This window comes from Aquarana catesbeiana, linkage group LG04 (genome assembly GCF_042186555.1).
Source record: "Aquarana catesbeiana isolate 2022-GZ linkage group LG04, ASM4218655v1, whole genome shotgun sequence".
Classification (NCBI taxonomy): Eukaryota; Metazoa; Chordata; class Amphibia; order Anura; family Ranidae; genus Aquarana; species Aquarana catesbeiana.
Genome location: NC_133327.1, coordinates 410,358,567 through 410,376,114, shown reverse-complemented (window position 1 = coordinate 410,376,114; position 17,548 = coordinate 410,358,567). Strand labels below are relative to the sequence as shown.

The 17,548-nt window shown below is 43.8% G+C and overlaps 1 protein-coding gene across 2 annotated transcripts in view; it reads right to left on the bottom strand.

Annotated features, from left to right (window-relative positions):
• The window catches only part of AKAP7 (A-kinase anchoring protein 7), a 414,244-nt gene that overhangs the window by 323,017 nt on the left and 73,679 nt on the right, over window positions 1–17,548 (bottom strand). For both annotated transcript variants that reach the window (XM_073627283.1, XM_073627284.1), the window contains exons 5-6: window positions 16,155–16,315; window positions 7,174–7,286 (exon numbers count right to left, since the gene is read on the bottom strand). In XM_073627283.1, the coding sequence (XP_073483384.1) occupies window positions 7,174–7,286; window positions 16,155–16,315 (274 nt within the window). The remainder of the gene's footprint in view (window positions 1–7,173; window positions 7,287–16,154; window positions 16,316–17,548) is intronic.

Genomic DNA, 17,548 nt, shown 5'->3' with positions numbered 1-17,548 from the left:
CCCAGGTCCTTTTCCATCCTAGATTCCCCCATAGGTTCTCCCCCCAGTGTATAGATTGCATTCATATATTTGCCACCCAAATGCAATATTTTACATTTTTCTACATTGAACCTCATTTGCCATGTAGTTGCCCACCCCATTAATTTGTTCAGATCTTTTTGCAAGGTTTCCACATCCTGGGGAGAAGTTATTGCTCTGCTTAGCTTAGTATTGTCTGCCAATACAGAGATTGAACTGTTTATCCCATCCTCCAGGTCGTTTATGAACAAATTAAATAGGATTGGTCCCAGCACAGAACCCTGGGGAACCCCACTACCCACCCCTGACCATTCCGAGTACTCCCCATTTATCACCACCCTCTGAACTCGCCCTTGTAGCCAGTTTTCAATCCATGTACTCACCCTATGGTCCATGCCAACAGACCTTATTTTGTACAGTAAACGTTTATGGGGAACTGTGTCAAATGCTTTTGCAAAATCCAGATACACCACGTCTACGGGCCTTCCTTTATCTAGATGGCAACTCACCTCTTCATAGAAGGTTAGTAGATTGGTTTGGCAAGAATGATTCTTCATGAATCCATGCTGATTACTGCTAATGATACCATTCTTATTACTAAAATCTTGTATATAGTCCCTTATCATCCCCTCCAAGAGTTTACATACTATTGATGTTAGGCTAACTGGTCTGTAATTCCCAGGGATGTATTTTGGGCCCTTTTTAAATATTGGTGCTACACTGGCTTTTCGCCAATCAGCTGGTACCATTCCAGTCAGTAGACTGTCTGTAAAAATTAGGAACAACGGTCTGGCAATCACTTGACTGAGTTCCCTAAGTACCCTCGGATGCAAGCCATCTGGTCCCGGTGATTTATTAATGTTAAGTTTCTCAAGTCTAATTTTAATTCTGTCCTCTGTTAACCATGGAGGTGCTTCCTGTATTGTGTCATGAGGATAAACACTGCAGTTTTGGTTACTGAAGCCCCCCGATTCACTTGTGAAGACTGAGGAGAAGAATAAATTCAATACCTTCGCCATCTCCCCATCCTTTGTAACCAGATGCCCTTCCTCATTCTTTATGGGGCCAATATGGTCTGTCCTCCCTTTTTTACTGTTTACATACTTAAAGAATTTCTTGGGATTTTTTTTTTGCTCTCCCCCGCTATGTGTCTTCCATATTCTATCTTAGGCGTCCTAATTGCACCCTTACATTTCTTGTTGCATTCTTTATAAAGTCTGAATGCTGATGATGATCCCTCAACCTTGTATTTTTTTGAAGGCCTTCTCCTTTGCTTTTATATGCATTTTTACATTGGAGTTAAGCCATCCAGGGCTTTTGTTCGCTCTTTTAAATTTATTACCCAATGGGATACATCGGCTAATGCCCTTATTTAATATGCTCTTAAAGCAAACCCATCTCTCCTCCGTATTCTTTGTTCCTAATATTTTATCCCAATTTATGCCTTTTAGCAAGGTTTGTAGTTTAGGGAAGTTGACTCTTTTGAAATTCAGTGTATTTGTATTCCCTTTATGTTTCCTATTTGTGTGATTTATACTGAAACGAATTGATCTGTGATCGCTGTTACCTAAATTGCCCCGTATTTCCACATCTGTGATCAGGTCTGTATTGTTGGTAATCAGTAGATCCAGTAATGTTTTATTTCTAGTTGGTGCGTCTACCATCTGACCCATAAAATTGTCCTGCAAGACATTAAGGAACTGGCGAGCCTTAAATGAATGCATGGTTCCCTCCGCCCAGTCTATGTCTGGATAATTAAAATCCCCCCATTATAACACTTCCCATCCTTGCTGCTAATCCAAATTGTGATAGGAGATCTGTCTCCACTTCCTCCCTCAGGTTAGGGGGCCTTTAGCATACTCCCAGTATTATTTTCCCCTTAGCCTCATCCTTTTGGAGCTCTACCCATAAGGATTCCACCTCCTCCCTAGCTCCCTCAGTGATGTCATCTCCCACATTCACTTGTACATTATTCTTGATATATAGGCATACCCCTCCCCCTTTTTTACCCTCTCTATCCTTGCGGTAAAGGGTATACCCTTGAATGTTTGCCAGCCAGTCATGAGAGCTGTTGAACCAGGTCTCTGAAATTCCCACAAAATCCAAATCCTCCTCGTACAACAGTATCTCTAGTTCACCCATCTTGTCCTCCATGCTACTGGCATTGGTGAACATGCCACATAGTTTAGACCGGTCGCATATTGTCCTTGTATTGGGTGTTTCGAGATTGCAACTAGGACTTGCTACTATACTTACCTTGTGTTTTTGTGCTTTGGTTAACCTACCACTAATGCCCCCAATACTACCCTCTGGAATATCCTCCGTGCTGACCATCTCTACCTCTGGACCCTCCCCCCCATCGCCTAGTTTAAAAAACCCTCAAATTTTTTGGCCATCTTCATTCCCAGCAGATCTGCACCCTCCTCATTTAGGTGCAGTCTGTCCCTTCTATAGTACCGGTTATCGACTGAGAAGTCGGCCCAGTCCTCCAGGAACCCAAACCCCTCCTTCCTACACCAGCTCTTCAGCCACTTGTTTACTTCCCTAATCTCCCTCTGCCTTTCTGGTGTGGCTCGATGTACTGGTAGTATTCCTGAGAATACTACCTTGGAGGTCCTTTTCTTCAATTTAGCTCCTAAGTCCCTAAAATCGTTCTTTAGGACACTCCATCTGCCTCTGACTTTGTCATTGGTGCCAACGTGCACCATGACAGCTGGGTCTTCCCCAGCCCCTCCCAGTAATCTGTCCACAAGATCCGTGATGTGCCGAACCCGAGTGCCCGGTAGACAATATACTGTTCGGTGCTTCAGGTCTTGGTTACAGATTGCCCTCTCTGTCCTTCTAAGAATTGAGTCCCCTACCACCAGAATCTGTCTTTCCTTTCCCTTTGCTGCCCCCCCACTCTCACTGGAGGAGTTCTTCCCCCGGAAGCTAGGAGAGTCCCTCAGCTCCAGCAGTGCTGGTCCCTGACTGGTTTCACCAATGTCACTCAATGGAGCGTACTTATTGGGATGCTCCAGTCCTGGATCAGCCTCCCTGGCACTTCCCCCTCTACCCTTCCTGACTGTCACCCATCTACTCTTTGCTAGTGCCTGCACCTCTTTGTATCCACCCGCCTCTGTGCTGGCCCCTGCCGTGTACGTTCCTGGCTCTCCTTTAGTATGGAGGGACTTCTCAGTGCTGATAGTTGCTTCCCCAGATTCAGAACCTGGGCTTCCAGGGAAACAATGTGCTTACATTTTGCACAGCAGTATTCGCCCTCGATCGGATGATCAAGGAACGCATACATGCAGCAAGATGTACAAAGAGTCGCCTCTCCACACCGTACCTATTAAATTTAGTGAGGATTGGGGATTATACCCTGTCCAAATTACCTAACAGCTAGCTTCCTGGCACTAATACTCAAGACAATACACAGGTACACAAGACAATACACAGGTACACAACAAGACAATACACAGGTATTCACAGACCTACGTGCACTCGCAATACACAAGTATACAGTACACAATACACAAGTACCAACGATCCACACACACTACAGACAACACTCAGGTACTCACACTACACAGGTACTATGACCCCTGTTATAACCTCCTGTTTTAAACTCTGGTTTTAACTCACCACTTAGACCAGTTCCACTTGGACTGAGTTCCAACAGCCTCAATAGGAGTCCTACACAAAGTTATATAGGCCTCAAGCACCTGTGAGCAATTAACCACTCCCCTTAATTGGTAGTCACTTAGACCAGTTCCACTTGGACTGAGTTCCAACAGCCTCACAATAACTCCATTCACTCCACTGCTAATCAAACACCCTTTTGGGCAAACTTTGGGTTCCACCCTCCTTTCCTCCCTAACACCATCCCTGAAATGTCTGTTCCTGCCGTTCAAGACCGGATAGCCTCCATCCAATCTAACTTTCAAAGAATTCAGGATACCTTACAGAAAGCTCAGAACAGTTATAAGAGACAGTATGACCGAGGAAGGAAGGAGAACCCAGTCTTCAAGGTTGGCGAGGAAGTCTGTCTGTCAACTGCAAATCTTAGATTACCTCTGCCCTCAAGGAAATTTGGGCCAAAGTTCATTGGGCCTTTTAAAGTTAGGAGGATGATCAATCCTGTGGCATTTGAGCTGGCACTACCAACCTCTTACAAGATACACCCAGTATTCCACGCATCCCTGCTGAAGCCCGTGGTGGCCGGCTCTTTCCCTGGGAGAAGGGAGCCTCCTCCCCCGCCAGTTAAAGTGGACGGGGAGAACGAATTTGAGTTGTAGGAAGAGGGGCAGACAACTCCAATATCTAATTCAGTGGAAGGGATACCCTCCTGAGGACAATTCCTGGGAGCCCGCTAGGAATCTGCATGCCCCACATTTAATTCAAGCCTTCCACCGGGAACATTCAGAATTGATGTCCAGTCTGGGCGTCCGGAGTCCGCCCCTCGGGGGGGCACTGTCAGAGAAGGGTTTTTTCCAGCCGCATCCGCCATGGTCCTGTGCGTGTGCACGGTGGATTGGCGCTCCGACGCACACACGGCCCGATGGAGCGGCGTGTGCGCGCGGTGACCCACGCACGCCCGTCGTAACGCTCTGGCGGGCTATTTAAAACAGTTCTGGCGTCCAATAGGGTTGCTGGTTTGTCGTCAGCTTCCCGTTGTTTCCTGCTTCCTGTTACTGTATCTGATTCCCTGTTATGACCCGGACTGTTCCTTACTACGCTACCATTCTCCAAGATTTGACCCTCGGACTGTTTAAAGGACTTTGCTCTGCCTGCTACAAGTGTTTGACCCTCGGCCTGTTTAACGGATTTGCCTACCTCCTCTTGCTCCTGATCCTTGCCTTTGACTCGGATTACCTACCACACCTGGCATCGGACCCTTAGCCAGTTTTTCAAACCCCTGCAAACCTTGGTCCAGCTCTGCAGTCTTCCTTCAGGAACTCCATACCTGCTGGTGGCCTGTGCTCCTTAGCGCCACTCATTCCCTGTATCACCTCCAGGGGGTGGGGTGCGCATAGTTGCAAGGGTGAACCGCTCTCGGCATCTCGGCCTCGGTAAGTACTCTCCTGCCATCACTTCTCACATGGAGACAGACACCATCACCCCTCCATTTTACCCTGTATTTCCCAAAGAGCATAGCCAGGAATATTAATAGCCCACTCGTGAAGAATGAAGCCAAGATTCAGAAATACCAATTAAATCATAGTTCCCCTCATGCTTCCAACGCACCTATTTTGCTTGGGAGACTTCTGGCATTGGTGAACAAACATTTTAACGCATTGTCACATTTTGCACACGTATGTTGCATATTTTTTATTTTAGTATAAATAGTACCATTTCCAAGGGTTGTTTGCAAACCTTCAAAACATCTGCCATAGCCCCAATTCCACCCACCAATAGGGGCTGACCCTATCTGTCCCATTATATACTAATTCACCCTCCCTCCTCAATCCTAGTTTAAATACTGCTCCAGCCTTCCCATAAACCTCTCCCCCAGCACAGCAGACCCCCTTCCATTTAGGTGCAAACCATCTTTTCTGAAACTTTGTTTATAAGTAAAAATTAGCATTTTTTGCTAGAAAATTTCTTAGAACCCCCAAACATTATATATTTCTTTTAAAGCAGAGGCCCTAGAGAATAAATTGGTGGGTGTTGCAATTTGTATGTCACGCAGTATTTGCGCAGCGGTTTTTCAAACGGTCGGTGTTATCAGATGCTTTCCTTTTCAGACCATTGGTTCCAAAAAACAATACTAGGATGATGTCTGCAGCTTTCCCTGGGAGAAGCCTGGAAAATAAGCTCAGGAACAGGAAATATGCACTCACACAGGCAGGTTTCCAGTATTTACATTGTCACGAGTACAGGCCCATTAGAAATTCCTGCACCTAATTTATGAAAGCCTTGTTACACAGTTTTGGAAATAGTTTGGGTAGTTCTCATTTGCGTCACTTTCACATTGGCTTGAAATACAGCCAGTTTGTAGATAGTGAAACTGGAGGTAATTAAGACCAACACTAAGCTGGCGTACACAGACAGGCCAGACTTGTCAGGAGGGGGTGTTGTGTGTTAAGTTATTCCTGTGTGTAAGTTTGCTACATTGGTTGCAGGCCATCAGCGTCCACTGACACGGGGCTGAACTTGGAAAAGACATTGCCTGATGGGGATGCTGAAATACTAGTTGCATAGCTGATTCTATAGCTGCTATACAGCCAGCTAACCATTAGCTGTCAATCACAAGGGAGACAACTAATCTCTCTGAGTTCTCCATCAGACAGGTACATGAATCTATTGCAAGAACCGACAACTGTCTACTGAAAGGATTAGTTCAAGGTATCACCACAGGATGGCACTGTGGATACCAAAATTAATCAAATTATGCCACCTCCCTTAAATTAGAGATATGGATAGAGAAGTAATAACACAATTCTTATTGCAATAGCAAATTATTTTTCTATCAGTCTTAGTGGGAGTTGAGCATGTTTTGCAGTAGCTTGGCTCTACATGTTACGCATATATATATATATATATATATATATATATATATATATATATACGCTTCTTCAGGAGCTTAGGCGTACATTAATGCGTTCATTACATAGGGTATGGCAACAAGGTAGATAACAAAATAGGTAGACATCAAAATAGTTAGATATTCAGGGCTACTGCAGATGTAACGGGTACGTGCAAGCAAAGTGGTGACCAGTCCACAATAATAATTCCCAGTTGAGCAGTGATTATGTGGTTACCACAATATAGTAAGGTGGGTAAAGGAAAGGTACATCACAAGCCTGTGACTCCTAGACAATAATTGGAGCTGCAGAGGGTCTCTGAAGAGAGAGATGTGCCTCATAAGATATAGTATTTGAAAATCAACATATCATAGGTGTATGGATGCTAAATATCTTCCGCTGCTGTTGTAATTGTGTAATTGTGTTATCCATAACACCATCACATTCTGTGATCACGGGAGCGGGAGCACGGGAGTTGATTTTCAACTACTATATTTTACGAGGAACAACTGGACTGCACAGTCACATTATATACTCTGCACAACTGTTGTAACAGAATATCTATGTCTAAATGAATATCTATTTTGGTGGCTTAACTGGGCTTTCATTTACCAGCATTATTATTTTGATTCGGGTAACAGAACCTCACCTGTTTACGCAGCTTTGGGGCTCTTGACAACTTCATCAAAGTCAAATGAGGTACAAAATCTTTACTTCCAATAACAGCAATACCCTTTTCTTCAAATATCTTCCCCATAGTTTCTGGAGGAACACCAATCTGTAATTAGGCGTGTACACACACAGTAATGCACTCACAAAGTCATGCACCATCCCTCCATAATAAAGTGCATTAGATGGTCAAAAGAACTCACATTATCAATAGAATGTTGGTTCAGATACCTTGCAATGTTTTTCCTTTGAATCGCAATTGCATCCTCAAATCAAATCATTCTTTCTTTATTCAATTGCAACTTTTTTGCTCCTCCTCATAAAGATGACCGATTTGTGGGCATTACTGTAGTTGTGCTCTGCATCGTGATTGTGCTGACACCTCCAACTGACACCCTAGCTAGCCTCTCCCTGCATATACACTGACTTGGCATACACAGACTGGGCTGTGAGCAGAGCTCTGCTGTGATTGCACCTGTGTTATAAAGTGTATATGACAAAGTCCCCCTCCCGCATTCCGTGGGAACAGTGCTAGTCTCAGACAAGAGCATGGAGCCAAAGACAAGAGTTGTCAATAATGCCACATCACATATTGGTTTCCTTGATATTGTGTGGTCGAAACATGGTTGGGAGAGAGGGGAGGTTTACTGTTTAACACAATATCTGGGCTTCTACAGCTCATGGAAAGATGGGAAGTAGTTTACATACACCTAACCAAAAAGTGCAGCTTGCTAATTCTCGCACTAAACCAATGACTGCTGATCTTAGGGTAGAAGTCAAAAGTTCTATACCCATTAGTTAAGTTGACTTCTTCTGTCAGTGTTGCTTACAACAGTATTCATTAGTAACAATGCACTTTGATATAAAACCACATCCACATCCATCTACTAATTATAGGAAGATTACTTTGGCTGCTGTAGGGGTTAGCAACACCCACTGTATCAGAAAAAGGCATATCAAATATGTATCCAACCTGAAGTTATATGCTGTAGGCGTTCTTGTCACTTTCATCCTTTCTGCCCTATTTTTTTAAGCACATTTATGCCATTTTTACTGGTTACAGTGTCCCATGCAAGCCTGCCTTTCTCTTTTGTGTTTTTTAATATAAAATGTTTTGAGATTTTTGTGGATCTAGTGATATAAATAAAGATGAGCTATAGCTAAAATATTTTTTTCTCTCTTTGCATAGAGTGGTAAAGTGTTAGAGCCTCAGGTTTTCATTGCTGATAAGAACAGCAGTGCGCAATCTGAGTGTAGTATATTATTGTTAATATACTACACTCAGTGTGCGCACTGCTGTTCTTATTTGTTTGCCTAGAGATACTTCAGTCAGAGGTGCTGCATCTGGTGCATTGAGATCAGTGGAAGGTTACCCTGAACGCTCCATTTGGACTCTGAACTTTTCGCTTTTCTGCATAGAAATGTATGTACACACAACACTTATTGCGCAATATATCCCATTACTACTGTATAGGTTTTCATTGCTGCTTCTTTCCTTGCTGAAGATATTTTGACACACTACCTGGCATGAAATCTTAACAAGTGAGAGGAAGTCTCCCCAAAAGCGAGGGCAAAACCCATATTTCAAAATTATCACTGGAACAGGTGTCCTCAGTAAGAGAATTCCGCTCTACTCCTGTTCTATTAAGAATTGTAAAAACTGCAGTCACAACTAATCACTTAATTTGAGTGGAAAATGCCTTTAACAAGGAAAAAATGCCTATTTCTATCGTATATTACAGTTCACAGAGCAGCCATTACTATCTGGGTTATACGCCACCTATAGGTGAATAGACACTGGTAGATCAATCAGATCAAACAGGAAGTCCTCCCCTATATAACCCTTCTACACAGGAAGTACTTCATTTTTTTGCAAGTGTCTGTAAGGTGGTGGTCACTGATGTGATATATGTGCTCTGGGAGCATACTTCGAGGTCTGGACGGTTCTTTTTAGAATCATGGACTTTATTCGGATCCATTCAAAAGAGCTGTCAACGAAAATGGATGTGTCAGAAACCACGAATCAGACCGAGACAGCAGTAGTTAATCATACTTGTTTAATAATAAAAAGGTAAACAGAGTAAGCGTAGTCAATACATAGCCAGAGTTCAGTAACCAGATCGGGTAGTCAGCCAATGTCAGAGAGCCAGAGATCAACGTAGTAGTACAGCAAGCAGGATCAGGAGACAGAAGGGACGTCAGCCGAGCAAGTCTTCAACAGGAATGCAGGAGAAAGTCTCTGAGATGTGACCAAAGGCGAAGGCAGAGATGAAGTGAGCTGGACGGCTTTAAGTAGTGAGGAGCAGACGAGCAGATCATCAACAGCTGAGTCATTGTGGAGAGAAAGGAGCTGGCAATTAGCTGACAGCTGAGCCCAGTCCTAACAGGATGGTACCCAAGCCTCATTGGACAGGAGAGAAGATTCCTCAAGGTTTGTCTGTAATGCAGCCTTGCAGCACTGGACCCTGCATAATGGAACCCTGTGCAGTGTTTGTTCTGACCAAGGTATTTTCCTGCAGGGTGCTATACAGGTTCAGGGGAGTAGACCGCAGCTTAAGGGGGACCCAGTCCCTGAAGGTCTTTCATAACAAATCTCGCACTGATGGGTGAAGGCTTGACTCCTGTTAAATGCAGAATCCTGCAGCAGGAATGGTAAGTGTGCATGTTGCAGTTTCTCTTAAAAAAAAAAAAAAAGAAGATCTGACTGTCTGTTTTTTTTCCCGGTGGCCACTGGGGGCAGTGTGCTGTTCATGCTCTGTGTACTTCTCAGGAGCTTTTGGGCTGCAGTGTCTCCTCCAGCCACTAGAGGGCGTGGGTTCACTCAGCATGGCCTAATCCTGTATAGACAGGAAGTAGAAGGGTGGCCATTTTCTGGTGGACCATGTGGGCTGAAGGATCAGCAAGGCCTCTGAAGCATAACTTCGGCCATGGCTATATAAGAGCTATGTAATCAGATAAGTCATAATTATATACTACAAAAAAGGTATTCTTGGATACTTACTGCTTAATCCTGGGGGCTTGTGCAACTATCTGTCGATACACCACTGAACGGGCATCAGTACATTTTAAGGAGTTGTGTCTCCAGTATAATGTGCGCTGTTGGGAAGCAGCATAGAGGTTGCATTGTTTGCGTCAAACACTTGTTGTGTGGGACGCGTGTTTGCGTCAAACACATGTTGCGTGGGATGCGTGTTTGCGCTAAACACATGTTGTATGGGACGTGTGTTTGCGTCAAACACATATTGCGTGGGATGCGTGTTTGCGTCAAATACATATTGCGTGGGACGCGTGTTTGCGTCAAACACATATTGCGTGGGACGCGTGTTTGCGTCAAACACATATTGCGTGGTACGCGTGTTTGCGTCAAACACATGTTGCATGAGGCGCGTGTTTGCCTCAAACACGTTGCATGAGGCGCATGTTTGCGTCAAACACGTTGCATGAGGCGCATGTTTGCGTCAAACACGTTGCATGAGGCGCATGTTTGTGTACATGTTTGCATAGTACTTGTTGCATAGATACATGGTTTGTATGTCACATAGACACATGTTGGATGTTTGCATAGATACAGGTTTACATACACATGTCGAATAGACACATGGTCACAAACACATAGTCACATAGATACATGTTGTATGTTTGCACAGACTCATGTTTGCATAAACACGTTTACACATAAACACATGCTTGCTTACTAGCATAAATACGTTTGCAAGAGCACGTTTGCATAAATGCATATTCTATAAACGCATGTTTACATAACTTGAACTGCATACATATGTGTTTTTTTGCATTGAACTGCATAACTATGTGCTTAGTTACATTAACCACTTCAGCCCCGGAAAGGATTTACCCCCTTCCTGACCAAGCCCCTTTTTGCGATACGGCATTGCGTTGCTTTAACTGACAATTGCGCGGTCGTGCGACATTGTACCTAAACAAAATTGACATCCTTTTTTCCCAAAAATAGAGCTTTCTTTTGATGCTATTTGATCACCTCTGCGGTTGATGCGGTTTTTGCTATAATAAATATCCCTAAAAAATATATAAAAATATAAAAAAAACTAATTTCTTCCACAGTTTAGGCCCATATGTATTCTTCTACATATTTTTGGCAAAAAAAAAAAAAAAAAAAATCGCAATAATCGTATATTAATTGGTTTGCGCAAAATTTATCATGTCTACAAAATAGGGGATAGATTTATGGCATTTTTATTAGTAATGGCGGCGATTTTTATTGTGACTGTGACATTGCAGTGGACAGATTGGACACTTTTGACACAATTTTGGGACCATTGGCATTTATACAGCGATCAGTGCTATAAAAATGCACTGATTACTGTGTAAATGTCACTGGCAGGGAAGGGGTAAACACTAGGGGGCAATCAAGGGGTTAACTGTGTTTTCCTTAGCATGATCTAACTGTAGGGGGATGGGCTCAGTACAACATGGCAGATGACTGCTCCCGATCACTGGGAGCAGTAGATCCCTGTCATGTTGCTAGGCAGAACAGGGAAATTCCTTGTTTACATATGCATCTCCCCGTTCTGCCACTCCATGCCAGAATCGTGGGCCACCGGCTGACATCGAGTCAGCGGGACCCGCGAGCACGCGTCCGCTTGCCGCAGATGACCCAGCAACGTACGGGTACGTTGTTTTACGCACCCGTGCCACTTTGCCGATGTACATCGGCGTGAGCGGGTCGGCAAGTGGTTAAACTGTATAGATATGTGCTTATTTGCATTAAATTTCATATATAGATGCATGAACAGCAAGAATACTTATATACCTGCATGTTTGCATACCTAGGTACTTACATAATGGCATACCTGGGTACCTGCATACTTACATACCAACGGGGTTGTAGAGAGGTCGACTAACGTTGTTGTAGGCCTGCATGCTTGGGGAACTGCATATTCCTTTTTAGCTAATATAGTCGCTACATTATTTACCTGTTGGACCAGCTAAATTACTCCAGAAGGGAGAGGTGGCAGGGTGAGGCAGGTACACTGCCCTCAGGTCCAGTGATCTGGCGGTGTTCACATCTCCTGTTGGACCAATGGCATTAGGGGTATCTGGGCCACTGTGGCGCCTGATCTTGGATCAAGCCTGGTTGGTACTTGGATGGGGGACTGCCCGGGAATTTCAGGGGCTGTAAGCTTTTTCCCTCCTAAGTGAGGGAGGCATCTGAGGCTGTTGTGTTTTGAGAGTATCTCAGACCAGATTTTAGGGCAGTCTTTGAGGTGGTTCGCTCCATCTTTAGCTGGCTGAAACCTGGTAGGTTAAGTACATCTCTTGGGACTGCCTGGGTCTGCCACAGAGTCGTCAGTCATTTGCCTTGCATTGGATCTAGAAGTTATGGGCTCATTATTGTAAAACAATTAAATTGTAGCGGTTCCAAAACCAAATAGGGACATGTGGTCTATCTGAAGCTGCTGGGCATCCTTCTGTTTTGGGTAGATTTTGCAAGAGGTAGATTTTTGGGTCCATAATCATCAGTAAATGCATATCTTTATGTGCTTGTTTGTTTCCAGGCTCATCAAAGATTTCTGTAATTGCAGTGGAAAGCCTTTTTCTATTTTGTGAAACTGCCCTTCAGGCTGGCCAAAGCTCCTGAGGGTTCACAAAGCTCCTGGCCCCGGTGCTGGACTTGCTGAAGATACAAGGGGTGTCAATCTTCATATACCTCAATAGTCTTTGCTCAGGAAGCAGTCGATTCCAGGGTTTCCTTCGATACATTTCTGCAGGAAGAAGTTGTATCTAAGTCGAAGCACGTTCCCTACGTACTGTCTTACTGTCCAGGTCTTTTGTAGAGGATCATTCTCTCTGTCTGGAACTTGTAGATCCAGGCATTAGATTGCCGGAGGGCTCCGTTCCCAGGGTATTGCAAAGCTAAAATTGGTGGTTGACGATTCAGAATCTGGAAAAGGTGAAATTCTTCCTTTCAGGGGTTTGGAAGATAACCACTGATGCCAGTCTTTCCAGTTGGTTTCAAGGTGGCTACAGTTCAGTGGAATTGGTCTCTACAGAAGAGAATACTGCCCATCAATATCTTGGAACTTTTGGCCGTACGCCTTGCTCTGGATGATGGGACAAACCAGTTGTAGGTTCAATCCGGAAATGCCTCTACAGGGGCATATATATCAACCACCAGGGCGGCACCGGGAGTCATGCGGCTCAGGAAGGTGAACCACATTGTGTCTGGGACAGCACAAGTAGTGCTGTCTCTATCCCCAGTGCATATTCCAAATATAGAATAGTGGCAGGGGGAACTTTGCTGGTGGATCTACTAGATTCCAAGTTCTCCAACAAGTTGGAACAGGTTGTGTGTCTGGGACGAGAGTCCCACTGGCAATAGGGAGAGATGTACTGGCAACACCTTAGGGACCAGTTCTCCCTTATTTGACGCTTTCCCTCTTTCACGACTACTGCCACATCTTTTGCGAAGAATTTCGAGAGGTGGTAACACTGATAATTGTTAGCCGAATTAGCCCAGGAAGGCTTGATACACTGAAATAGTGAGTCTTGCGGGGGTCGCTCCTTGGACACTTCCAGTCCAGCGTATCTGGAAGTCCTGTATCCCCGCACGGTTGAGACTCTGGAAGCCAGCTTCAGGGAACTTCAATTACAGGACTTGGAAATATTGTATGCCTGGGGTGAAGCCAGGAAGTGGCACCCGCAGAAATATATGTGAGTGGAAGATTTTTTTTCTTTCTGCAATCGGTAGGGGAAAGGAGATTGGCCTTAAGTAGTTTGTCCCTATACATTTTTTTTTCCAGAGGCCGTTGTTTCTCACTCCTTGATTCATACGTCATACAGCGTGTAACGTAGGCAGTCCCACCAGTCAGGCCACTCTTGTGTCCTTGGGACTTGAATTTGATCTTGACTGTCCTTGCAGAGGCCACTTTTTGAACCAATTGGGAGACACTGTTAGTCCTTTATCTCGGAAGGTGGCTTCTTTGGTTGCTATCACTTCACTAAGGGAAGTGTCAGAGCTTGCGGCTCTTTCATGCAAGGAGCAGCTCTTGGTCTCACATCACGATAAGGTAATGTTGCATCCTCATCCATCTTTATTGCCTAGAGTGATTTCTAGTTTTCACTTGAATCGGGACAGTGTCTTGCCTTTTATTTTTCTCCTAATCCATAGTCTGCATGAGAAATATTACTACATACTCTAGAGGTAGTTCAGGCGCTCAGGTTCTAATTGAGTTTTGGGCACAAGTCGGAATCCTGGTTGGTGCTGCCAAAAGATCCCAGGAAGGGCTGGCGGCATCCAGGTCGAATATTTAGCAGTGGATCTGTTAGTTTATCATTGATGCCTATGGTTTAACCACTTCAGCCCCGGAAGAGTTGGCTGCTCAATGACCAGGCCATTTTTTGCTATAAGGCACTGCGTCGCTTTAACTGACAATTGCGCGGTTAATTCCGGCACTGTACCTAAACAAAATCTATGTCCTTTTTTCCCCACAAATAGAGATTTCTTTTGGTGGTATTTGATCACCTCTGCGTTTTTTATTTTTTGCGCTATAAACAAAAGAAGAGCGACAACTTTGAAAAAAACACAATATCTTACTTTTTGCTATAATATACATCCCACGTTTTTCAAAAAAACATATTTTTTTCCCTCAGTTTAGGCTAATATGTATTCTTCTACATATTTTTGGTAAAAAAAAAAAAAAAATCGCAATAAGCATATATTGATTGGTTTGCGCAAAAGTTATAGCGTCTACAAAATGGGGGATAGATTTATGGCAGCGATCTATCGGGACTGCGATATTGCAAATTGGACACTTTTGACACATTTTTGGGACCATTGACAATTATACAGCGATCAGTGCTATAAAAATGCACTGATTACTGTATAAATGTCACTGGCAGGGAAGGGGTTAACACTTGGGGGAAATCAAGGTGTTAACTGTGTTCCCTCAGCATGTTCTAACTGTAGGGGGGATTGGCTCAGTAGAACATGGCAGATGACTGCTCCCGATCACTGGGAGCAGTAGATCCCTGTCATGTTGCTAGGCAGAACAGGGAAATGCCTAATCACTAGGAACAGTCGATCACTCTGAACTACCCTGTCAGAACAGGGATCTGTTTGTTTACAATGACAGATCTCCATTCTGGCTCTCTGTGGAACGATGGTGGGTGGCCGGCGGACATCACGGCCGCCGACCACGCACATCGGCTCCCCTGCTATGAACGTGCCCACTGTAGCGGTTAAGGGGACCGCTGTACAGCTACGGCAATTCGTGGGAACGAGCCGACCTGAAGGCGGCTGGTCGACAAGAGGTTAAAGGGCAAAATCCAGTTTTTTTTCTGGGGAGAGATTCTCTACCAGGTGTGTGGGAATATCTTGGGCCATCCGCCATCAGATGTCAGTAGCCCAGGTGTGCAAGACCACTATTTGGTCTTTGGTTTATATATCTACAGGGTTTTTACCATTTGGGTGTCAAAAACTTGGAGGATACTGCCTTTGACCTCAGCGTATTATAAACAGCAGAGTAGGTCCTTCTCTGGTGGAAATTTCTGTGATGGTGTCTTCCTCCCCTCAAGAGCATTGCTTTGGGACACCCCAGATAGTAATGGCTTCTCTGTGTCTTATGATGTACTATAAAGAAAATTGGATTTTTTTCTACATCCTACCTGTAAAATCAACTTCTTTGAGTACATCACGGGACACAGATGTCCCTACCCTCTTGTCTGGGAAATGTATTGTTTGCTACTAAACTGAAGAACTTCCTGTGAAAGAGGGGTTATATAGGGGAGGACTTCCTGTTTGTTTGATTGATCTACCACCTATAGGTGGCGTATAATATAGTAATTGCTGCTCTGTGTCCTGTGATGTGCGATAAAGAAATGGATTTTACAGGTAAGAAAAAAAATCTAATTTTAAACATTTTTCAGCATCTATTGTTTGTGTGTTTACTGCAGTTATGTAAGATAGGGTGGTAAAATTCATACCAGTTATTTGCTTTAGTGTAGTTACAGCATCCCCCAATGTAGTCTGGGCAAACACAACTTCACGTTTAAAATCAGATATACCACAAAATGTTAGAATCAAAGTCACTCCTCTTAGGATTTCTTCAACTGTCTTTTTACTCTCCAAAAGCGCATTTACTGCTCTAGTACAAAGAAGGAAAGAATATGTTAGAGTATTAAATATTTTGTTCATCAAATACTACAATATGACTAAAGAAAAGTCTGGTTATGTAATTATCTAGAGCTAAACTACAACTAGTGCCGCGTACACACCACTGGACTTTCCGTCAGAGTAGACCCCGACGGTCTTTCCGATGGAGTTCCGCTGAAATGGACTTGCCTACACACGATCACACCAAAGTCCGATCCTTTAGAACGTGATGACGTTTGACGGGACTAGAAAAAGGTTCAGTAGCTGTTCAGTACTGAAAGGTTCAGTAGCCAATAGCTGCCCTTGCGTCGTTTTTGGTCCGTCGGAATAGCATACAGGTGAGTGGTTTTCCCGACAGGAACTGATTCTGTTGGAAAGATTTGAAACATGTTCTATTTCTAGGTCCATCAGAATTTTAGAAAGAAAAAGTCTGAAGAAGCCCACACACAATCAGAATGTCCGACTTTTCTGCCAGAAAGTCCGGTCGTGTGTACGTGGCCTTAGACTTCTTTCAGGAGCAAGAAGCACAGGTTAGCTGGACAGATGTTATACTCTAAGCCAGCCTTCCGGTCACTTCCGGTCTTGTGGAACGCACGCCGGGAATGGCATTTTTTGCATTCCCAGCTCCTTGTTTGTGCCTGTTTTTATCTTACCTTTTGTAAGTATCCATTCCCATGTGCAATAAAGACTTTTTTAATGGTGCTTCACTATCAGTCCAATCCTTTTTCATTTTTGGGTACCTGTCTGTCCAGCCGAGAACCTTCACAAAGGAGTTTTGATCTGATGACCTGACACCAAATCGGCCATTCCTGCATATTATTACCAAATCTAAAGTGACCCCCAGACTGAAAAGCTGGGGGTCGTCTGGATCCAGTGAGTGGGGACACATGAGGTGGTATTGTTGCAATATCTCTAAAGCATTTTGCTTTTTCTTCACATTGGATTGGAACACTTTTATTTTATTTGGACTTTTATGTTTAATATATATATTTAAATTTGTTTTTTTCACTAATTGTGCTTGCGAGCGCTATATTTATATTTTTGCATTTTATCAAGTGATTAGCACTTTGTGTATAGCAGCATGCATTTATTCATATATTTTTTGTACACCATTAGAGCGAGTATATATATTTAGAATATATTTTAACAGAAGGTGTAGAGTGCTGTTACCTTTTGTAGCATGGTTGGGAGAGCATGCACCAAGTGAAGCTGGTTCCTCAAAAAA